The sequence below is a fragment of the Mytilus trossulus genome, chromosome 8, assembly GCF_036588685.1.
Source record: "Mytilus trossulus isolate FHL-02 chromosome 8, PNRI_Mtr1.1.1.hap1, whole genome shotgun sequence".
Classification (NCBI taxonomy): domain Eukaryota; kingdom Metazoa; phylum Mollusca; class Bivalvia; order Mytilida; family Mytilidae; genus Mytilus; species Mytilus trossulus.
Genome location: NC_086380.1, coordinates 12594007 through 12618729, shown reverse-complemented (window position 1 = coordinate 12618729; position 24723 = coordinate 12594007). Strand labels below are relative to the sequence as shown.

Below are 24723 nucleotides of genomic sequence, written 5' to 3'. Positions count from 1 at the left end.
CCGTTGACAAAATTGTTATCCGTTGGGAGTCCGTTGATGTACTGACCGAATAAAACGGAAGTGTAACGGATGCATAACGGACACACACCGGATATATGCAACGTACGAGAAACGGACACGTACCGGACATAACGAATGTCGAACGTACATCTAGCGGACGAGTACCGCATAAAACGGATACCTAACGGAAGCGTACCGGATAAAACGGATAAACAAGATATACGGAAAAATCAAAGGAGACAATAATAATACTTGTAAATCGCATAAAAACTCAAAATGTTTCTGTGTTACTGGTTTTGGTTTGTTCTTCAAAATCCCACTAAAGGGCAGTGTCTGGCCTGAATAAGACATTTTATCCGTTGGACTTCCGTTCAAAGTTTTGAACATGCTTAAAATTTTCAACCGGACAGAACGGACGTCGACGGATAAAACGGACGCTTAACGGACATGCAACGGATATGGACGGACGTCTAACGGATAAGAACGGACGTCTAACGGACATATATGGATTGAATGAAAGTTATCCGTTAGGTGTCCGTTCGAGGTATCCTGTAAAGTGTGACAGAGGCTTTAACTACGACATTTTTTTTTACATATTTTACTTTCAGATTCAACCAATTCTTTGTTTTTGCTTTCCTTTTGTTTTATTGTGTGTGGTTACTTCTGGTATGGAACCAGATACACAAGGAACAGGAATAGTTTACACAGCAGATAAAGGAATTTGTCAAAATATAACATGGTAATATATGATATTCCTCTATTTTATTCATGTAGTGCCAATAAATGTTTTTGCCCTCCAACCCCTACTTTCTTTTCAACATTTTAGTAAATATTGTTTGAAAATCCTTTAAAATTCTTGTTACGATTGCATAGTTATTGATGGAAAAAGTGATAATGTTATTGTATGCAAAATCTATAAAGAATCATTTCTAACCTATTTTCTCTAATGGCTTTATACCTCGAAAACAGGGAAAAGGGACCTTTCATTTTCTTATTCTTTTTTAGTTCCGTTGTTTTATAGTGTCAATTTTAAAAGGCTTGTTATTTTGAAAAAAGAGTACCGACAAGGCTCAAAATAGTTTAACGTGGTCATAATATTTGCAGTTGTGGCAATATATAAATTTTTATGAATATGTGTAAGGAACTTAAGGATGAACATGAGTGAGGTTAAGGAACTTGTATTAGATATTCGGACAGCTTTTTTTTTTCTCTACGATACAGGGTAAAAAAGTTTGCTCCATAATTCTCATCTTTCTTTTCATTAATTACTTCAATAGTTTATAAAGGGCCATTTGCCAAAATATAAGGGAATCCTACATTTCTTTTCTTTTGATTTGAAACTAAAATATCTGGAAGAGGAGCAACAAAAACTACCAATTGTTTTAGCTATATTTGTTTCTTAACTAATGAATGCTCTACCGACTTCTAATATCAATATTTTTAATTCTAGAGTTTTTTTTAATTTTTACAGAAGTACATCATTAATGCATCTGAAAATTTCTGCAAATAGGCGAACTTATTATGTTACGCATTTTACTTTTAAAGTTTTCCGTTTGTTTTATTTGACGTTTCTCGTGTTGATCTACAAATGTTCTAACATTTCTTTCAATTGAACAAAAGTTCCCTTAAACGTTGCTGATAAAACACAGAGGAAGTCCATTCTCATATTTAAGAAATTACATGTTAGCCTTTTTCCCCATGCAATATTATACGAACCAGTTGTAATTTGAAAAAAAATCGCGGTTCAGACATTATCAAAACAAATATGTGGTGGAAAAATAATCTGTGCGGTTAATATCCATTTTAATCTATATTTTTAAATTCTTGTGATACTTTCTGTCAGAATTTTAATTAGTATTATATCCAAAACTCGAATTATTAAACCAAATTTACAGATAGCCAGACTGTTTTGCAATATTCTCAAAGTATTTTTTATGAATTATTTGTTAATTCAGGAAACTTGAGAGTTATGCTACCTATGTAAACTTAACGAAGGTCATAAAGAAAGGAGATGGGTATGTGCTACGTTTTTGTCATTATTAACAATTCCTAAATATTATTCTTAAACATGTGTTTATACTTCTATACAAACGTATGATACGGAAATGAAAATCATTGATATTTGTTTTTAAGGTAATCATCATAAGAAAAGATTGACAAAGCATAATTTTATTAAACATTTTGGACCATGAAAACAAAACATGATAAAAAATCAGTCTGATACTTCTAAAGTCAACTATGTCTGGTAGAGTTTTATTATTGTAATTATTTGCTATTTTATTATGATGAATACTATCAGTTATAAGCGTATGGTTCGCTACTGACTCCCTAGGATAAATTCTTATAAGTTCCCTAATCTCTTGACATAATGATACAATTGTATTACCCTTATAAAAAATTGTGTAAATATCAAAAACAAAATTAAAGAATAATTCAAAACCGTATAATATAATGCTTTAAGTAATGTAACTAGAAAATGCAAGTTGAGTATCAATACTTTTTATTTCCATAGTTCAAAAACGAAAGGAATATATAACACAAGGAATATGCAATGGGGTTCGTTATGTTTATTCTGTAGTGTTCTATGTTGTGTCATGTGTACTATTGTTGGCTGTTTGTCCTTTTCATCTTTAGCCATGGTGATGTCAGTCTATTTTTGATTTATGAGTTTAACTAACCCTCTGGTATCTTTCGTCTCTCTTTTAAGATCATCTTAAACAGCGTCTTTCAGGAAGGCGACTGGTCAAATGGATAGTTTAAAAGTCGTATTCCGATGTTTTTGAATGAATAAGTTGTTGCAAGTTGCAATTGTATTTCCAAAACAGTTCGCTTTTTTACGTGCATTCTGCGACTGCTACGGTCATGTTGTAGGATTTTAATCAGTTGCCTTTGTATGATAATGATTATTTTTTAGTATGGCGGGAACGCCAAAAATTGAAGTGTTGCGATCTGGATTAGTTAATGTTACCACAACGACGAAGATTTGCTGTCCAGGCTTCTATGAAAGCTACAGAGGAAAATGTAAAAGTAAGCTTTCATACAAAAATTGTTAGCAAAGTCGTATGTTTCGTTCTTGGAAACAAATCAGGTAAATAATCAACATCACAGAAAACAAAAATAATCTTACGTCATAATACTGGATACCAAAACTTTGTATAAAAAACGGTACACATTTGGAACATCAAGATGTTCGACTTAACATATTTCTAAAGTGTTAACTAATAATCTTTCTATTATAAAAGTAAAATTAGAAAAGTACTCCGAGGAAAATTCAAAACTACAAATCCATATTCAAATTGAAAATTCAAAAGATAAAACACATGACACGAATAAAAAAAATATGGTGATAATATTTGTATTGACAATCATCTCATTACACAGGGCATTTTCTATAAACATGGGCATCGTAGATATAAATTTCTTGTTTAAGGTATAGTAATTCCTATTTTCTGAAGAACAGCACTGATTCTGATTGCTATATCAATGGGCAGTCGGTATTTTAAAATAGTTTAAAATAATTCTTCTGACCGACTTCTTTTTGTACACGTATGAAGCAGAATTCATTCCAAATCATCTAAGAGACATAAAGAAAAAGCATGTTAAAAATTGTTTAAGCTTAACTTTCAGATATATTGATGATGTCCTATGACTAAATATACTACATTTCAGTCAGTACTTGCAATTGCTTTCAAATTATCCGGTGAACTTGAAAATAAGGATACTACTGATACAAAAAGGACTGTTTATACCTTGATCTTTACTTCAAAACTAACATAGCGTGGTGACTACATGTACACACTAAAATCTATGAAAAAAGGAATGATTTCAACTTCCCAATTTTCAATGTCCCATTTCTAAGCAGTAACATACCCTTTGCTCCGTCGTATGGTATTTACATGCACATGTCTCAAATGATACGAGACTATACTAACGTCATCATAACTGCTTCAATAGAGTTATGAGGAGGAAAGACAAAAAATCGAACTCCTTAAATTTTACATGTTTTATGGACATCCTCACGAATTTGTTGATATATACGGTGTGTATGTGTTTAAAATAACTAAAGTACATTTTTAGTACATCTTAGACTTGTTAGATTGTAGTTCAATATCTATATCGTCTCTCTATTAAGTAGAGAACCTGACCTACACCCGAATATGAAGGTATACCGAGTGTACGTTTGCATTGCTTTACGACTTGTCTCGCGTTCGGTATTTTGTACACTTTATTCATTTATTTTTGATGTTTTTGTCATGGTTTCGGTTGAATAATGTTTGACGTCTTCACGTTTATTCTGCCACAAATTAACGAAATCCCTTTCAATACCACCATTGCCGTATTCCGGAATATGACTGTTATACCGAGTGTAAATGTGCATTGATATAGGGCGTGTCTTTGTATTGTGTGCACCCAACCAAACGCATTTATGTTTCATGTTTTGTTATGGTTTCGGTTGGATAATGTGTTATCTCTTATCGTTTGTATTCTTAAATTGCATTTTCATACCATCATTGTCCCTTTAAATTGTTTGGACGAGTATTGTAACATAATTGCATGAAGTTCGAGATTACATGCTACATGTAGTTACGTAAGCGCGTAACTTTTCCTGAGGTGTCTGTAGTTGATATATAAATAAATATGTTCGTTATTGTTGTGTGGTATGCACGGTGTGTCGACAATTATATTATTTGTGTTTTTGTTATATCTGTCATGTAGTGTTGTCGTCATTTTAGCAATATATTTTAACATTGTCTTAAAGCGTGAGGTTTGACTAGTAGTTAAACAAGGTACAATAAACATATTTTCTTAAAAGGTCTTGTACCAAGTCAGGAATATGGCAGTTGCTATCCAAAAGTTCGTTTATGTGTATGTTGGCGTTTGTTTTTGTTGCCGACCAGTGTTTCTGTTGTTCCTTTGTTATCATCTGATATTTGATGAGTTTACCTCTGTTTCAGTTTGTAACCCTGATTGTTTTTCTCTAAATTGTTACATGAGTTTTGAGCACCGGTATACTACTGTTGCCTTTATATAGATACGGTTGATGATTCTGGTGCCCATGATGTTCATATAAACGTAACTGTGTAAATCACTTTCTTCAAACGTCAATTGAATTAGAGTTCAGAAGAGACCACAAAGAGTTGTTGGGATTAATATTAAGTTGAATCCAAATAGATGTCAAGTATTATAGTTGTCAATGATATTATAAGGGTTATATCTGATTTCACTTATTTTCTCAGCATTTCAGGCATCTTCGCTAGCCAAGGGTTACGACCCACTCCCGCTCTCTTCACCCTTGGCGGATTGAGCCAAAATTTGTGATAACAATGTTCGGCCATTTATCGGAAGATAAAAATCTGGCCAATTCCGAATACATTAGTCTTGACCAATGGTAGCACTTGAACTCTTCAATTTGGAGGTAAAAACACGGTAGCGTCTAGATTCTACACACTTGGTAAAGCCGGAAATGAAAGCATACGTCAACATTAATGCATTTGTGCATGAAACATACACAGGAACTTCTACTTGTTGATTAAAAACATTCAAGTTTTCACTAAATATAGTCGTATGTTTAGGGATGTAAAGGCTTGTTGCACAAAAAACACGTGGCAATTGTTTACAAACACTTTCTACATTTACACGTGATCATGTTATAGGCGCATTTTGATTGGATGCAGCGAGTTTTGACTGCAACCAATAAAAATCCTTACATTGTGTCTCCGAAATTTTATCTCAATCCGCCAAGGGTGAAGAGAGCGGGAGTGGATCTTAACCCTTGGCTAGCGAAGATGCATTTCAGGTATTTTACTACAAGAAAAAAACATATTCCGAAACTGCTTTTATGGTAGACATTTGGGACGTGTCATTTATCCTTTGAAACTGTATTTGAAAAATCTGCCTAGGTAATGAAAAATTCTTAAATAAATTCCTTGCTGTTACTATCTATTTTACTAGAATTGCACAATATTCTCTGCTGTTATCAAAGGGAAAAACCCTATTTATTTATTCAATATACTGTGTATTATTTTGAAATTTATTTGATAAGGTGGTGATAACATAAATTAAATGAAATGGTTGGCATATAGTAGATAAACTTTTCGATTCTTTAGTGAAATTGTCTTAAGCATCCTTCCTTTTACTGATGATGGTTATGCTGTTACTTTTTATCAGATTGCATGACAGAACGTAACAGAAAGGAATTACGCGATAGTTTTTGTCCTTTTTGTCACATTAAATGTAAGTGTATTTCCTGTGACATATAACATTTAAAAAGATGATATAAAAGCACACCTAATTTTGTGGTGCACACTTAAAATTATTCTCAGAAAGTGTAAGAAAAGGCTATAACTACTTTTATTAAGAATGTTCTGTTAAGTCTTAATTTTGTCTGGTGTATATGATGATATTTTGTTAACTGTGTCTTTTTAAATAGCAGACGTCTCTTTTAAGGGCATACGATACAGTTACAGGGAAGGTAATGACGTTGCTAACGTAATTTGTTATTTTCGCGACGTCAAACTGTGAGATATCGGGAAAAGATGCATTTTCGACTGATTTTTATCATTCAAACTGATTTAATTTGAAAACGAGTTCATGGACCCCTATTTTTCAAAACGGCATTTTGTTTCATTTTGCAGGGAGATTATGTGACCCAAATTTTATGAAACTGTAAATAGAGGATTTTTTTTAATTTAGATAAACATGCAGTAAAAAAATATGTTTTTTCCTCAATTCATGAACATTTGATAAATATGAGTTATTTCTGAATAAAAAAATGCATATAAAATACAGAAATTACCGATTATTTAACAAAAAACAATTTGTGTTTATCTTTTATAACAAAAAAGTTATGTCTTTCTTTCGAAAAAGAAATTACGGCCACAAATCTGAATTGTGAGCAAAAATACAAAATTTCGACCTCATTTTACTAAAAAAGTAGCACATGAAGGTATATTTTTTATTACATATTTGATTTAATCAGGTAAAAAATAGCCTATATGCAAATGTTCATGAACGTGTAAATACAGGATCAAAACTGTATCGTATGCCCTTAAATATCCAATATCAGTGCGTCACATCAACAACTGTAATGTATATGTCGTATACAAGTTGTAATGTTGTACATGTTATATCATGTACAAATTAATGTACATATTGTTACTTCTACAATGGAAAAATATAAGGTATTAAATGTACAAAAGTACTTCGTATTTGTTATAACATTCACAAAATATTACCTAAAATGAATTTGACTTGCACCAGATTTGAAAATAAATATAATTAATGCAGAAAATACGTTTGTAATTGACCAAAAGAACAAAAATCAAAGGCTAAGAACGGGTTTTCTTGAGAGCACAATTGCAATGATCACAAAGTTAAGGAAATGTTGTTATTGATTCAAGGCTTATGTTGAAGTGTTGGTTTTCTGGTCATTGTATTTAGATGCAGGTCGTCACCATGACCTACAGCAGTGTGACTTGTTTTATAATTTCATACATTTCCTTCATGAAAACAAAGGAGATAAAAGGGGCATCTAAAAGTTTTTAAAATACTGCCTTTTAATGTTTGTTTATACCCCTTCCGTTCTTTTTTTAAACACGCAAAATTTAAGCAAAGAATCCTCAATACAAGCCATACAAAGAAAATGGTTTTCATTGGACCTCGTTTGATTATAAATAACTTGAGAATAATAGAAACTGCTCTTCCATATTTTTGGCCTTGGACATAAATCTGATACATCGAATTCTTTTTTTTTCTAATTAATAAAGCATTGTATGAGTCTAATTTCAGTTTGATGTTTAAAATTTTATGCTAAACTTTGAGAACATGGTATAGCTTGTAGATAAATTTACCTCGACATATCAAGGACTTGATTGTAAAATCTACACTGGCTACCCTCTTGCATCTACGTATCAACTAGTTTGAAAGTATTTTACTTTTGTCTTCAAAGTCGAAACTAACAATTATATTTATCAAGTGAATACTGAATAGTGTGTGTACACTGTGTCACATTGTGTGCTTTAAAAGATGGTCTGTTATTATAGACTTTGACGAAAAGAAATAAACACAATAACGTGAATGAACAGTAAAACAACGATACAAATATTCTGTTGATGAGTTTAATAGAACATAGCTTTAATTACGAATTATGTATAAGTAATAGCAGTTTTATATTATATTGTGTGCATGTACTTTTTTCTTGTAATAACTTTTACTTTTGCAATGGTCTAGTTATAGCATGTACATTGTTTTTCAAATGTTATAACATGCAAAATATCACAACGTGTACTCGACAGCATGGTTATAAAATACACTAGAGTATTGAGTATATTTTATGTGTTCGATGTCGTGTGTCCGTTAAACATATCGTATAAGAAAAAGATTCATACTGAGCAATCAAACATAATCTTACTAAAATAATATAATTAAACAATCTGCATTGATCACCGAGAATAATTTTAAAGAATAAATTTAGATGAGATTTGCAAACAGAGGGATGTTTTTTTGGATGTATAATCGAAATATAAAAGACAATACTATAATACAACGCGTAACGTTTCAGATGTTATACAGGTTATCATTTCTACATTTAGAAAGTATTATTGACCAACCATTCTTATGATACTTCGAGCCAGTACTTGACAACTATTCAATTCAACATTTGTTTTCGATTTCGATGAAAAATCAAGCCGAAACATATCCCCAGAGAATAGAGACGTACTTAATCTTTATAAGAAAATATACGGTGTAAGATAAAACTAAACTATCATGATCATATAAAGAGTTTTATACTGCAATCAGCTATTTTACTATACAGATAAAGCTATACGTATAAACGTAAGCTTTATACGTCAATGACCTCGACTGACCTATAGGCCACGCCTACTTACCGGAACTACTTTTTAACAATGTCACGTCACTTCCTTGGGAATTGTGTCAACAATCGTTAAACTGTCGATAAACTGTCGGTGTTAAATAATAGAAATAATCAAAATAATAATAGATTCGATAGTTTTATTTTCTTACACCAATTATATGTTTGTTTTTATAATTTTTGACAATTTCAATGCATTCTTGAAAAGCCAACATATTCCAATGCCATAAACCCTCCCCCCCAAACTTCGTCTGCTAAATTTCCAGAAAATGTCGGACGAAGTCGCATATTTCAATCTCCTGTGGTCTCCTATGAATGTATTACAAGATGAACAAGATGTTAATCCAGATATTGATGAAGATCTGGAAAATGTCCTGATCCAAATAGATATGTTGGCTGATCAAGGAAGTACTGAAGTATGTCCTGAATACTCCCTTGAAACAAACACCACAACTGAAACTACAAATACATGTATTGCAACGGTTCCAACTGTTCCAGACACAACACATGAAAACATGGAACTTGAAGATAAACAGTTTGATGAAGAGTTTTTACATCTTGATGACAATGGTGTACAAAACTTTCTAGACAAACAGCAAAACAAAAACACTGCAAAGGAATCCTTTTATGATTTAGCATTGGTTACCAGGTTTCTTAAAAAGAAAAAGGAAACAAGAGAAATACAAACTATACCAGTCCTTGAGCTTGACTCGCTTCTGTCTAACTTTGTTTAAACTGTAAGAAAAAAAGATGGCCAAGAGTATGAACCGTCCACTATCCGTGGCTTCATAAGTAGTGTAGAAAGAAAACTGAGGCGCCACAAATATGGCCACTCTATCATGGGAGATGATAATGATGAGAGTTTCCATCTTACCAGAGAAACATTGAAGGCAAAGCAAAAACTATTGAAACAAAAAGGCAAGGGCAACAAACCTAAAAGGGCCCAGCCGTTAACAGATGAGGAGATTGCCATGCTGTTTGACAAGAATGTTCTTGGTGACAATTCTCCAAAAGCCCTCCTCAACACAGTATGGCTGAACAATTGTGTTTAATTTGGACTGAGAGGTGTCTCAGAACATTACTCCCTTCGGTATGTTTTTATAGAAATAAAATTTAAAGTTATTGTTAACACACACCTTTATCTCCTAAATCTTGTCCAGTTGTTTCATAAGCAATCATATCACATCACATTGTTTCTTTTTTTTAAAACATGCATAAAAAAAATCAAAGGAATAAATCACATTTTATTTCTATAAAATATATTTGGAAACCACAAGGATAATTTTTACTGCACATTTTCTCTTGTACAAACAACATGGATCATTTTTACTGCACATTTGCTCTAGAAACCACAAGGATAATTTTTACTGCACATTTTCTCTAGTAGAAACTACATGGATCATTTTTACTGCACATTTGCTCTAGAAACCACAAGGATAATTTTTACTGCACATTTTCTCTAGTAGAAACCACATGGATCATTTTACTGCACATTTGCTCCTGTAGAAACCACATGATAATTGATAATGCACATTTGCTCTAGAATGTAATCCAATTTTCATCAATTGATTGATTGATTGAACGCCACTATCCGCCCGCACAGTTACATGTATACATGTTTTGTGGTAAACAGTTACGTGTAACATATTTAGTGTACAAACTGCATCTGGTTGTTGCTTTTGATACACTGAATAATACATTTGTACATGCATAATAAATCCACTCGATGAATAAACATAATACCAACTCATTCTTTACTATAATTATCTTCATGTATGTTTGTATCACATCTTTATCTGTTATAAACTACTGCCAGTGAAATTTTGCATCATACATGTACATGTAGTATAAAAAGTTTCTGTCACACCTTGGAGTTTTTAATTCTATAAGTAATTCTAGCAGAATACTTGAGATCACTTGCAAGTATGTATCAATTTCAGACGAATACATGTTACAACTCCTTAGTTAGTGAATGGTACATTTGTAGTGTTCAACTTCTTGCAGCTAGCTATATAGCAGAACAGAATCTGAAAATATAAATAAATACAAAATTTAAATGAGACTAGCCACTTAATAAAGGTGATTAGAGTATAATTCATAATAATAAAATTAAAATACACAACAAACATGACATAAAGTGTACGATTAAATAAGACATTTTGTTTTCTCGTTAAAATAGGACATTTTGGCCCTTTATATATTTTCTATACATTGTAGAAGGCTCTAATTTCAGATACATTTTTGTCAATCTACAAACAAAATAAGTCCAAATAATTATGACACCTTGGATGGCTATATAATTTTTTGGCTTTGACGTCTTCCGCCTTCCTATAGATGTATGGCGTCAAAGAAAAATATATAATAGCCTTTCAAGATGTCATAATTATTTGAACTACAGCAAAGTAAAAACTAATTGTCTAATATCATGACATTGTTAACTGTGGTTGACCTAGTCCACTTGTGTAACTGTTCATAAATAAACTATTCAATTTTCAAATTGTAAAAAATATGATAACACTGTTGTTTTTTTTTCAGTTGGGGAGATGTTACTTTAAACACAGCATCTGATGGCACAAAATACCTAGAATTGAATGAAAGACAAACCAAAACTCGTACAGGGGCAAATGTCGCAGATGTTAGAGAACTGTCCCCAAAAATATATGGAACAAATGGGGATCATGATCCAATTAAGTATTATGAAATATATAAATCCAAGAGGCCACAAAATTTCTGTGATGCAGAGGACCCATTTAACTTGGCACCGCGCACCATTTCATTGGCCGACACACGCTCCGAAATATGGTTTCTTCGCCAGAAAATAGGAGAGAGAAAAATGGGTGCAATAGTTAAATCCATGAAGATTGAAGGCGGGCTAGATGAGAACAAGCGGTTAACAAACCACAGTGTCCGAAAGTATCTCGTTCAGAAACTTAGATCAAATGAAATTCCTGACACGGACATTATGCAAATTTCGGGTCACAAGAATGTGAATTCCATAAACAGTTATAGTTCAATTTCAGAAAACAAACAGAGAAAAATTTCACATTTGTTAAGTAATACAAGCAGCGAGGAATCTTTAACTTGTCACACTTCCACCGGGCCAAACTTACCGTGCACATCAGCTTCAACAGTCCTCCCATCTTTGTCTCAGCCTGTCAGTCAACATAACAACCTTGATATGATGGCACCTTCTATTAGCTCTCAAACCAACATGTCGAGCCGTATTAATTCCATGTTTTATGGCGCTACTCTCCATATCAACTCCCTCAATGTTTACATGGACAAACCGCCTCAACAGTAATGGCCGCGCGCCAAATTCCGTTGGATCACAACGTGTAGTAACATTTGTTAAACTTTTGTAAATTTAAACTTTTTATGTCTTCAAACTGTTAATTTACATATTATATCTATTAAATGTCACTCTGTAATTAATCTTGTTCATTTTCTATTTCAATTTCCTAAAAATATCAATGTCTAATCGCCTGGACTTGTTAAATTACTACGCTATAAAGGGAAATACCCATAAATTGTACCCCAAAAGGGAAATTCTGAACACTTTTTCTTCTTTTTAACAATAAATATGTTACGATATATTTTTTATATTTTTTTATCGATTTCAGTATAAAAACAATATACTTATAGTGTCTTGAAATATGAAATTTATTTGTATTCGGCACGAAACTGGGGGAAATGCTCGGTAGAACCTCGCATTTCCCCCAGTTTCTTAGCCTCATACAAATAAATTTCATATTTCAAGACACTATACGTATATTGTCTAATTGTATTGTTTATGAGCGCAGTATCATAAATATTTTATTCTATAGAAAATGTTATGACTACAAGATCGCAATCAACAAGAAGTAGTTCGATTCTTCAAGATGTATCAAATCCATCTGGTACTACTACAGACATTGAAAACAAAAATGGTATGATTATATCGTTTTAATATTAAAAAGAAAGTTTTGTTCAAAATTTAAGCTCTTGATTTTATACCGACGATCTTATATCTTTAATAAGGTTTGTAGGCAACATTTTTTTTTATGATATATCAATTTAACAGATTGCCATAATACGTTCCAATAATGAGAGCCACCACAATTTCTCCCTTGTGTCCACAAGTTTTGCATCAACTAGTTCAACTTTTCACTTGAATATTACTTATCATGAGCCCGACGATTATTGATACTTGTTGAAATATAATCTGCTTATACTTTGAGGGAACCTAAGATCTCCATCTGGTTTAGGTTGGGTTCTAGTTACTCACATGTCTGTGTAGTGTTTAAAGATACTGTTTAAAATATATATATATATATATATATATATATATATAAATAAGTTGTATGATTTCTGATGATATACCTTTCCTCCAGAACATGTTGTTCTTTTAAAGGCGTAATCTGGCAAACACTAAGAAACGGAGGGGTTTATTAAAAGTCAAAATGTCACAATGTAAGAGGTTTCCGTAGCAGTTGAGAATCAAACGAGCAGCTCTTCATCACAAAACAACGAATTTCACAAATCCATTGCATCCAGAAGTTGCCAAATTATTTCACATTCCTCCCTTTCTACATGTTATAACATGTACAAAATTAAATCTCTGACGTTTATACAATGCTGATTTTTTTTATTCATTATGTCTGTTGGTTTATTCATGCATCGTTAATCAATATGATTGAATTTGATGTGACTGTCTTTCACGTCCCTGTTGCTGACATAAATTATAAATTAAATAAATAAGGAAAATAAAAGGAAATAATTTTGATTAACAAGGAATATGTTAGACTATTTCGGGTGGGTTGTAACGGTTTCAACTGAGTATACACTTAACGAATGCTTGTCGTGTTTGTGCTGAAACAATGCAAACACGTAGAAATTTGGTTATAATGTCATCAAAAATCAACATTTATACATGAATATTGTAGTATTGGCCACTAACGACACATTGAGTTGATCAGTACTTGACAGCTGTTCAGAATAAAGAACGATTGAAGATCAATCTGAAACATATCTCGAATATATCAAAAGTAGAACCTCGTTTTATGTTAATACGTGTGCAAACGGGAAAGGTACTATGATCATGTTGTCTGTTATTAGATAGAGATAGTGCAACTGTATTATTGATAACTGTATTAAAGATATGTGTTTCTGTAGTATTATATATCGACTTGACATAACAAGAATTAATCCAATTCTTCCAGGTATATCAGTTCCAACTCAAACAACGACAGAAAGTGAAAACAAAAAGGGTATGATTAAATTGTTTTGATTTGAAACTGACTTATAAAATATGAACTAGATTTTAAAATGTAATTGTGATATTCATTTAAATTTCAGAAAAATTCATAGAAAACAGGATTTTTTTATTCTCATTTAATATTCTAGTAAGTAGCCCGAACCTCATTTTATCTGTTGTTGCATATCCGGATTCGACGTTTTAGTAAATCGGAGTTAGATTGGAAACATATTTTCACCTTTGTTACAGTTCACATTCAACCCGTTCAGAGTGAATGTTGAAAAATTTCTGTCGCTGACAATAAGAATACGACGCACTGTCCCACCACAGGGCATATCATTTAGCGCACCTATTTTATGCAGAAGAGGATGTGTAAAAGAGGGACGAAAGATACCAAAGTGACAGTCAAACTCATAAATCTAAAACAAACTGACAACGCCATGGCTAAAAATGAAAAATACAAACAGAAAAACAATAGTACACATGACACAACATAGAAAACTAAAGAATAAACAACACAAACTCCACCAAAAACTAGGGGTGATCTCAGGTGCTCCGGAAGGGTAAGCAGATCCTGCTCCACATGCGGCACCCGTCGTGTTCCTTATGTGATTACAAATCCGGTAAATAGTCTAATTCGGTAGGTCAAATTCATGAAAGGGCAGGTGATTGTAGTTACGACGTAAGGAACATATCCGATATCATTTGTGAAATGGTTATTCCATAACGGTCAACCAACTCGTGATGGCGTCCGTAAAATTTACGAAGGGATGATTTCAACTTCACCATTTGGAAACAGTAAGGTGTTCACCATAAGTGTCATACCTCACAAAAGAATGGACGACCCAATTTAGAAACGGGAGATTCAATTTAATGTACTTATTTCTAATCTGCAATCTTCCATTGGGTTTACATATTATAGAACATATATGTATTCAAACACATTTAACAATTTGATAAACAGAAGAATTATATCAAGTGCTGGATTTGTTTAGCGATCCTTTCTGAGATTTATTCTTACGAATGGGTGTCTTGTTTGTGCAACAAGCCTTTAACTGTGTATAAACACGAGAATACAAAGTTGTTACAGATTATCAAAATAATGCAATGATTAAAACTAGATGGCTGTAAATTACATGAAAACATTCAAAAACTGTCAATAAAATATTCAATAAGCCTTGACACTGAAGGTGCAGGGTAAATGGTCTACGTTGAAATGAGAAATTCCAACTTTAAGGAGGTATGGATGTGTTTTGCAATCTTGAATTACAAAAAAACAGAGAATCTTAGTTCCAGACTTTATAACAAGTATGCAAAATGTGATGCAGGAATGTAGATAACTATTGTGCATTTTCAACTATCATTGCTTAATTTTTAATGTTTTCAAATAGACAGGGAAGGTAACTCTGAAATAGTTCATTCTCTGAAAGTTTGTTTTTTAGTCAGAAAAAACGGACTTTCCCCCCATTTTTTTCTTTTGATATCCTCAAAGCATTTCAAAATAGCAATCGTCTCGTATTTTATTTTTACAATTCTTTCATTTAGTTTTGAATTCAATTACATTATGATAATATTTTCTGTAAAACTGGTACAAAATTTTTCGAAAATAAAAAAAAAGCCTTGACCTTCCATTTTTATTTAATTTTTGAACATATATAAATGTATACTACGTTATGGCAAAGTATGAACAAAAGTTAGACACCAACGTAAAGCATAAGACATTCCCATTTAACCTACCTTTACAAAAACTTAAACATGCAAGTGTGCATAGGGTATAATATTTAATGAGGAAAGATGAAGGGTTGCCGAACTTGCGGCTATATAATTTTCTTGAAAATGAAACGTGCTAATGGTAATACAATTTCGTACCAAGTGCCATTGAATAACCAAGAGTGGTGACCTGTCCTTATCAAATTGATATTTGTAAATCATACAAATGTAATAGTCAATAGACTACATTGTATGACTGAGATTTGAAGCGAAATAATATCTGTAGACGTTTTGATATTTTAAACAACATACGGCATATGCAATATCATTGTTTCAACAGAAGGTTTCAAAAATCGGTCTTTTTCGACGTCGTCGAGGGGAGGAAATAAATCAAGATACATACTACATACTATGTGATAACGGAAGTTTAATCAAAATTATTTTACGACAATTCACAAACATACACAGGTTATGAATATTGATATCTAATCTCGTATAGGTCTCCGTGTCGGTTTATCAATATCCGGGTGAAACTAATATTAAATAAGAAAGTTACTTACTACTTAACCCACGAAATAAGTGCCTAAGAAATCAATAAAAGTATACATTTAACTATTTTCTCATTAATGATGTAATTTTAAAAAGTTTTTTTTGGAAATCAAGATGACAATAATAATCATTTTGCTGCAGTGGTTTAAGTGACAAAACCATGCTACGTGTTTTTGAGATTTGTAACCCAAATTATTAGATGATATGCGCTAATCAACACTTATGAAAAAAATCAGCATGTGCAATACTGATGACTTTACCCCATTAATATAAATAATGAGTAATATTACTTCTCGGACCGATCCAAGACGCATTGGCCAATGGGGTTCACTTCCGGTTTTATTATTTAAGCCGTATTTATCCATGTTCTAATACAGGACAATCCTTCTAAAAAGGCACACTTTCCAAACAAATGCTGCGACAAGCTAAACCCCAATTTAGTAAATATCATCTTCATATCATTTGTTACAGATGCTGATCTTAGCCACGACACTGACAACTTGAATCTTTTTCCAGCTGCCTTATGCATAAGTATCATGGGAATTTTCATCGCTTTTGTATTTGGATTTAGAAGGTTAGATAAAGCTTATAAAGTATATTGTCATAGAAATCATTCTCAATATTATGTGTAAGGTATGAAAAATATCATATGACGGATCAACTTATTTGGCATCTCCTTCTGACATAATATAATGTTTTATTAAATCTGAAGGGTAAAACATTTGACTTAAAGATTCGCAAGGATTAGTAATCGATAAAACAAAAATCTCATTTAACTTTGTATATCATATAACTATATTTCAAATTATTGCCACATTTCATACATGTTTCTATATCTTGAATCATTTAATGTATCGGTTGATTAATCATAAAATATAAATCTATTTATTCGAAAACAAGTTTCCTTTTCATAATTCAATATGTTCTTCATTGTGACTCCCTTTCCTCTTTTTGAGCAAGAAGCTATTACTGTCAAATGTTTATCCAAATATTGCAATTTAATAATTCTAATTGTATTTTGAAAAGTTTCTATCTATTTTTATTCTAGACAGCCATAAACATTTTTATTATAGACAGCCATAAACAGGAGTTTATAGTTTTTAGCTCACCTGGCCCGAAGTGAGCTTTTCTGATCACTTGGCGTCCGTCGTTCGTCGTCTGTCGTCGTTTGCTTTTACACAAATCGTCTCCTCTGAAACCACTGGGCCAAAATTAACCATACTTATCCACAATTATCATAAGGGTATCAGCCAACCAATCAAGAAGGGTAAAATATAGATTTTGGCGTATATCTCTGAAACCCAAGCATGTACAGCAATCTGATGGTGAATAAAATTGTTTATTAGGTCAAGATCTTTCTTCCCTGAAATTTTTGATGAATTTGACAATACGTTGTTGGATTGCTGCCACTCAGTTGGTAATTTTTAGGCAATTTTGCTGTTTTTGGTTATTATCCTGAATGTAATTATAGATAGAGATAAACTGTAAACAGCAATTATGTTCAGCAAAGTAAGATTTACAAAAAAGTCAACATGACAATGAGTTATTACCTTTTGATCTTTTACAAAAATCTACTCCACTGAAACTACTAGGCCAAATTTATTCATACTTGTAAACAATCACCCTTATGGTATCTAGTTTAAAAATGTGTCCGATGACCTTGCTTGCAAACAAAGATGGCCGACATGGCTAAAAATAGTACGTAGGATAAAATGCAGTTTTCGGCAAAAATTTTAGAAACCAAAGCATTTAAAGCAAATCTGACATGACAAATTTGTTCGTTAGATCAAGGTCTATCTGCCCTAAAATTTTCAGACCAATCAAGCAATCCGTTGTTGAATTGGTAATTATAAGAAAATTTTGCAGCTTCTGATTATTATTTTGAATATTATTATAGATAGAGATAAACTGTAAACAACAATAATGTACGGCAAAGTAAAACCTACAAATAAGTCAACATAAATAAAATTGGTCAATTGATCTCATAAATTTTATAGATAGATAGAGTCATAAGTTCATTAGACAGAAATAATTATAAGCAGCAAGAATGTTCAGTAAGGTAAGATCTACAAACACATCTCCATCAGCAAAACACAATTTTGTCCTGAATCTATCTGTATCTTTATCCATATGATATGCGCATAGACCAAGGTGAGCGACACAGGATCTTTAGGGCCTCTAGTTTTTATTGTAATCAATTGTGACATGCATCATGCTTTTTATTCATACGGTACAAGCTTTATATCAAAGCTTCGTAGGAAGATAGAAAGAAGCTATCATTACCCGATTAACTTCTGTTTCCATATTGATGATAACCTCTCACTGCATTATATAGTACTGATTTTAATCGTATCTATCCAAGACAATTTGAAATTAAGGACGCAATATAGGTACATGTATTAAAGTTTGTTTCAAATCTGTTTTAGATCCCAAAATTCCTAATTAAGGCACAAAGAAAACTTTTATTTACAACACGCAGTTGAAATCAACTTTCCTGTTTTGTTCTATTGAATATTTCTTTGTTGTCAACATACGGAGTATAAATATCCAAGCTGATATGATATTTTTTTTATTGAGATTCCTACTATGATTTCTATGATGAAAAACTACTACTAACATGGATGCAATTAAACCAAGGGCTCATGTGGTAAAGAGTAAGCTTATCTGAGGAAATCCTAGAATATCTTAGAGATTGAATACATTTGTTGATTTTTTTGTTTTGTAGTTTTAATTACTAATTCTGGAATAGATTCAAATATGGATACAATCACTTGTTTTATAGCATATCCTATTCTTATTTCAGGTATATAAGAAATCGAATAGAAAAGCACAGTCAAAATGGTAATAATTTCATACATGTTGCCTTGGTAGTAACATACATGTTACACATAGTTGAAGTAATCTGTTCAAAATGTATAATACACTACATATATTTTTGTAAATATGTAATGTTAATTGAGCAATTATTGCGGGTTTTTTTATTATTGCGAACAATGCGACAAAATTGTAAACGCAATAATTTGAACTCGCATTTTGAATGTTTTTATATAGAATTAAACAGAATTTTTTTTTCAAAATCGTAAAAATTATATGTTTCAATTGACAAAATCGCAAAAATAAATGCACGCAATAATTCTTGATTCTTGATTCTTATATATGCATTTTTTCATTTTTATTTTTAGAAACAATTACATGTGTATAGATATAGGAAGATGTGGTGTGAGTGCCAATGAGACAACTCTCTATCCAAATAACAATTTAAAAATTAAACCATTATAGGTTAAAGTACGGCCTTCAACACGGAGTCTTGGCTCACACCGAACAACAAGCTATAAAGGGCCCCAAAATTACTAGTGTATGTATTCTTTTATTTTATTTAAGGAAAACTTCTTACTTTTTTGTTTATTCGAGAGTCACTAATAAGTCTTTTGTAGAAGAGTCCTACTTTGGCGTATAAACTTTTAATCCTGGTATATATGATGACCTTAGTTACGTTACAGTTTCATTAATCAAATAAGCAATACCTCTGAAAATGAATTTAAATCCGTTTGTTAAAAGACAGCACTTTCCAATCGCTTGTCTATTCATTAAAACGTGAAATGAAGTTGCTTGGTAATAATTTTCCTTAAGACTGAATATCCTTTTTCTGTTTAACTTTATTTGTGCAAAACATCAGAATCAGAAATAAAAACCTTGTCATTGTCACTTCTAAATTATTAGACCAATTATAAGAACAATATTTGTAATAAACCTTGGAGGCGATATAAGTTTAGCGATGTGTAAATGTCTCAACGTCATAGATGATATAATTAAAAGTAAACAAAAACCTGAAGGAATCGCATTTATCGTAAAAGTGCGATTCATTGTGCATCAACAAGGTGAAGATCTAATTCAGTGAGTACATGTCGCAAGTGGGTTAAAACACATGGTTCACGTACTTACCAACTAATTTCGTTTTCTTGCTTATTTCGACTTATTATCATTTATCTTATATAAACCTAAATGAATTATTCTACGTAATATTCAAACAGAGCCAGTCATCCAATTTAGGAATGAGGTCATTTATGACGAGGACGATAACCAAGACAGCGTTGAAGACCATTACGAGGAAATTGACAGTTCTATGGAAGACAGAATTACAAATAATTATATGGAAAATCGTCAATCGTACATTGCATTAGACAACAACAGAGCCTATATCAGCATGTACAATGACATAACCAATACAAATCAGGACACAAACGACACGACACTCGATGGTAATGGCCTACAATCTGAAGAAGAAATAGAGACAGCTAGGCGTTCAGATGATGAAAATGGCTATGCAACTGTCGAGTAGCATGGCAATAATTGTGTGTGTATATATATAAGTAAAGGCAATATTATAAAATTCATTTTGTAGAATAGTATCTAAATTGAAAAATGAAAATATTTTCATAAGGTCAGCATATATTAAGAAAAGAGTAAATTTAAGAGCTTATAATACATAAACAGATATCTAAAGATTTGCCAAAAAAATAAAGTGAACAGTACCAAAAACCACTAAATCCAAATCTGAACATTGCATTTACTAAGTAATTATACCTACTCCAAAGAAACATTGGGTTTCACATTATTATCTGTATTCTAATGCCTGTCTTAAAAAAGGAAACATTTTTTTTCTTATAGTTTTTGACAATCATCAATTATGTTGTAATATAGGGTGTGCAATAATTTAAATACTGTACAATTTTTAGTCATATCTTATTTAATTTGTTATCAAAACCTCAGAACCTAACGTTTTTAATTTTTACTTTCATTTGATATACGCATTTGAAATAGTCTGTTTTACTTGATTTTAAATATGTTGATTCGATTTTACCCCACATTAAAAATATAGATATGTATACAATATTCTACCTGTCTTTATACTTTTTGGATGACATTCCTGAAATGTAATTTAAAGTACTAACATAGACACCCAAGACAAATAGTATATTTTGCTAAAACAAAAACAATCGACAAAATTATGAGGTCCTAGCTTACATTTTTTAAAGGGGCACTAGCTACGAGAGGTATAAAAATCTAAAGTATGATTCGTTTTTGTTCCATTAATATTAAAAGTGAAATAGTGAAATAATAATTCGCTTTTAGCAGCCAAAACGGTTCAACTTTGTCAAATCAAACTAAATAATATGGATAATAAATTATTCACTTGCAAGTGCATAAGTCGACCTCATTAAATCCGTATTCATGTGAACTTCAATGTAACCCCTTAACTAGAGTTGAACAACGCATGCTTTGTACGTATACTGTTTATTTAAATGAAAGGAATGTTAACATTGAACGTGAAACAAAGGTAAATCATTTGATGACTGATTCGATCCACTAAAAATCTTATTTCTACATGTAAAATCGATGAAAAACAACATATATTTTTAATCTATAAAATAAAATTAAACAAACCTATAAATTCCAAATGCACGTGTTGGCTTAATTTATTTATATCTTATCATTAATATATTTTTGTTTACATCGCTTATATTGTCATCTGATATTTAATGAGATGGAGTCTAGACTAAAATTCACTTTCATTTGATAGTTTGGATAAATGATTTATACACACTTTTGATAATTTGGATACATGTTTTATATGGCAAGCCTTTTTTCTATCTATTCTTACTTTAAGATATCTCATAAACTTTATAAGATATCTCCTAAAGTTTATAAGACATCTTATATAGTTCATAAAACATCTTATATAGTTCATAAAATATCTTATATAGTTTCTAAGATATCTTATATAGTTTATAAGATATCTTATATAGTTTATAGATATCTTATATAGTTTATAAGATATCTTATATTGTTTATTAGATATATAATACAATTTATCAGATATCTTATATAATTCTTTTTATAAGATATCTCATAAACTATATAAGATATCTTATAAACTATATAATATATCTTATAAACTATATAAGAAATCTTATAAATTATATAAGATATATTATAAATTATATAAGATATATTATATAAAAAATGTATATAAGATATCTTATATAAAAATGTTTATAAGATATCTCATATCTTATATAATTTTTTTTCAAAGATATCTTATATCTTATAAAGTATACAAGATATCATATTCATTTTAGGAGATATCTTATATAACATTAAAGATAACTTATATAATATATAATATATCTCATATAATATATAAGATATCTCATAAAAATGAAAGTGTATAAGATATCTCATAAAAATAAAAGTGTATAAGATATCTTATATATAATAGGAGATATGTTATATGTCATAGGATATATCTTATTTAGTTTATAAGATATCTCATAAAGTTAATAAGATATCTCCTAAAGTTTATAAGATATCTCCTAAAGATTATAAGCTATCTTATATAGTTCATAAGATGTCTTCTATAGTTTATAATATAACTAATATAATTTATGATATATCTTATATAGTTTATAAGAAACCTTATGTAGTTTATCAGATATATATTATAATTGTCTTTATAAGATATCTCATAAACTATATAAGATATCTTACAAACTATATAATATATCTTACAAACTATATAAGATATCTTATAAACTATATAAGATATCTTATAAACTATATAAGATATCTAATAAACTGTATAAGATATCTTATAAACTATATAAGATATCTTTTAAACTATACAAGACATCTTATAAGCTATATAAGATATCTCATAAACTTTATAAGATATCTCCTACAGTTTATAAGACATCTTATATAGTTCATAAAATATCTTATATAGTTCATAAAATATCTTAGATAGTTTATAAGATATCTTATATAGTTTATAAGATATATCTTATATAGTTTATATATATCTTATATAGTTTATAAGATATCTTATATAGTTTATTAGATATATAATACAATTTATCAGATATCTTATATCATTGTTTTTATAAGATATCTCATAAACTATATAAGATATCTTATAAACTATATGAGATATCTTATAAATTATATAATATATCTCATAAACTATATAAGATATATTATAAATTATATAAGATATATTATAAATTATATAAGATATATTATATAAAAATGTTTATAAGATATCTCATATCTTGAAATTCAAATAAATAGTAAAACAGCTTGCCATAGTTTTACATTGTTATAAATTAAATATGAAAATTTGAATCAAATCGATGACCATTAATTTGACAGCTTGTGCCCCTTTAATTTAAAAGTAACTGTCCATAATTATTACAAAAGAATAGAGTTGAATCTTGAAACAGATAATGACTGATAGTTGTTTACATCTTCGTGCAGCGGTCATTGGCTGATAACTGCCACATTTACAAAGCATTTGTAAGTGCTACCAAATTTACACTATGCATGTTTGAAATTCCTGCATGCCTTATATACAATCACGCTTCCGACATATACGGTTGGCTTGCCATTTACCGAAATTGGAAATGTAACCTTATAACCATTTGTGACATAAAGCAATCAATCATTTTCTACATTAGAAAATGCCTGTACCAAATCAGGAATATGACAGTTGTTATCCGTTCGTTTGATGTGTTTGGACTTTTGATTTTGCCTTTAGACTTTGGACTTTCTTTTTTGAATTTTCATCGGAGTTCAGTATTTTTGTGTTTTTACTTTTTTCATATACATGTACAAGATGCATGTAATGCGACTGAAACATATTTGCTGAAAAATACACGAAGACTTCGAAACGCTCAAAACATTATTTTACTGTCCCAGATTCCCCTATTGTCCATTATCATTGAAAAAAATGAATTGTCAAACATTTATGTTGTCCTCTTTTGTCGATCATGTGACTATTTTGCAGAGACCTACATTCCATCATGATGGCGGCATTAACATTTACATTCATTCTCTAGTAGAGTTACCATCCTGAATTTTTACCAAACATGGACGGAACCTTCTTCATGATCAAAAGATAGTATCCAAAGCAAACCCTTGAATAAATGTATTTTCAATATGCCGTATTTTACTGATATACAGCCCGAAATGTTTTTTTCATTTACATTTAGATACATTCCAAGGTTAAAGTGTTTCAGTCATCAATAACTTTATGAAAGGAGTAGGTTCAGAAAGTCCCCTTTTTGGCCCCAAAATATAGCAGTTTTTGCAAAATTGTGAAAATGTTATCATTTAGTTATTTACTGGAAAGAAGAATGCTTCTGCTACATAGCATCATTGATTATATAAGTCATGCTAAATTACTGAAATCTTCACAATTTTAGCATTTTAGTTAAATTTTAGACGGTTTCCTCCGTCTTAAATGCAAGTGGCCGCATTCGTGTTCATTCATAATATTAAAATGTAAGTTGTATTTGATGAT

The 24723-nt window shown here is 30.8% G+C and overlaps 1 protein-coding gene across 1 annotated transcript in view; it reads left to right on the top strand.

Moving 5' to 3' along the window:
- The first annotated feature begins 629 nt into the window (after positions 1–629).
- Positions 630–24723, top strand: part of LOC134681660 (uncharacterized) — a 117468-nt gene continuing 93374 nt past the window's right edge. Inside the window, exon 1 of the mRNA XM_063541313.1 lies at positions 630–739. Coding sequence (XP_063397383.1) covers positions 669–739 — 71 coding nt within the window. The 5' untranslated portion in view covers positions 630–668. The remainder of the gene's footprint in view (positions 740–24723) is intronic.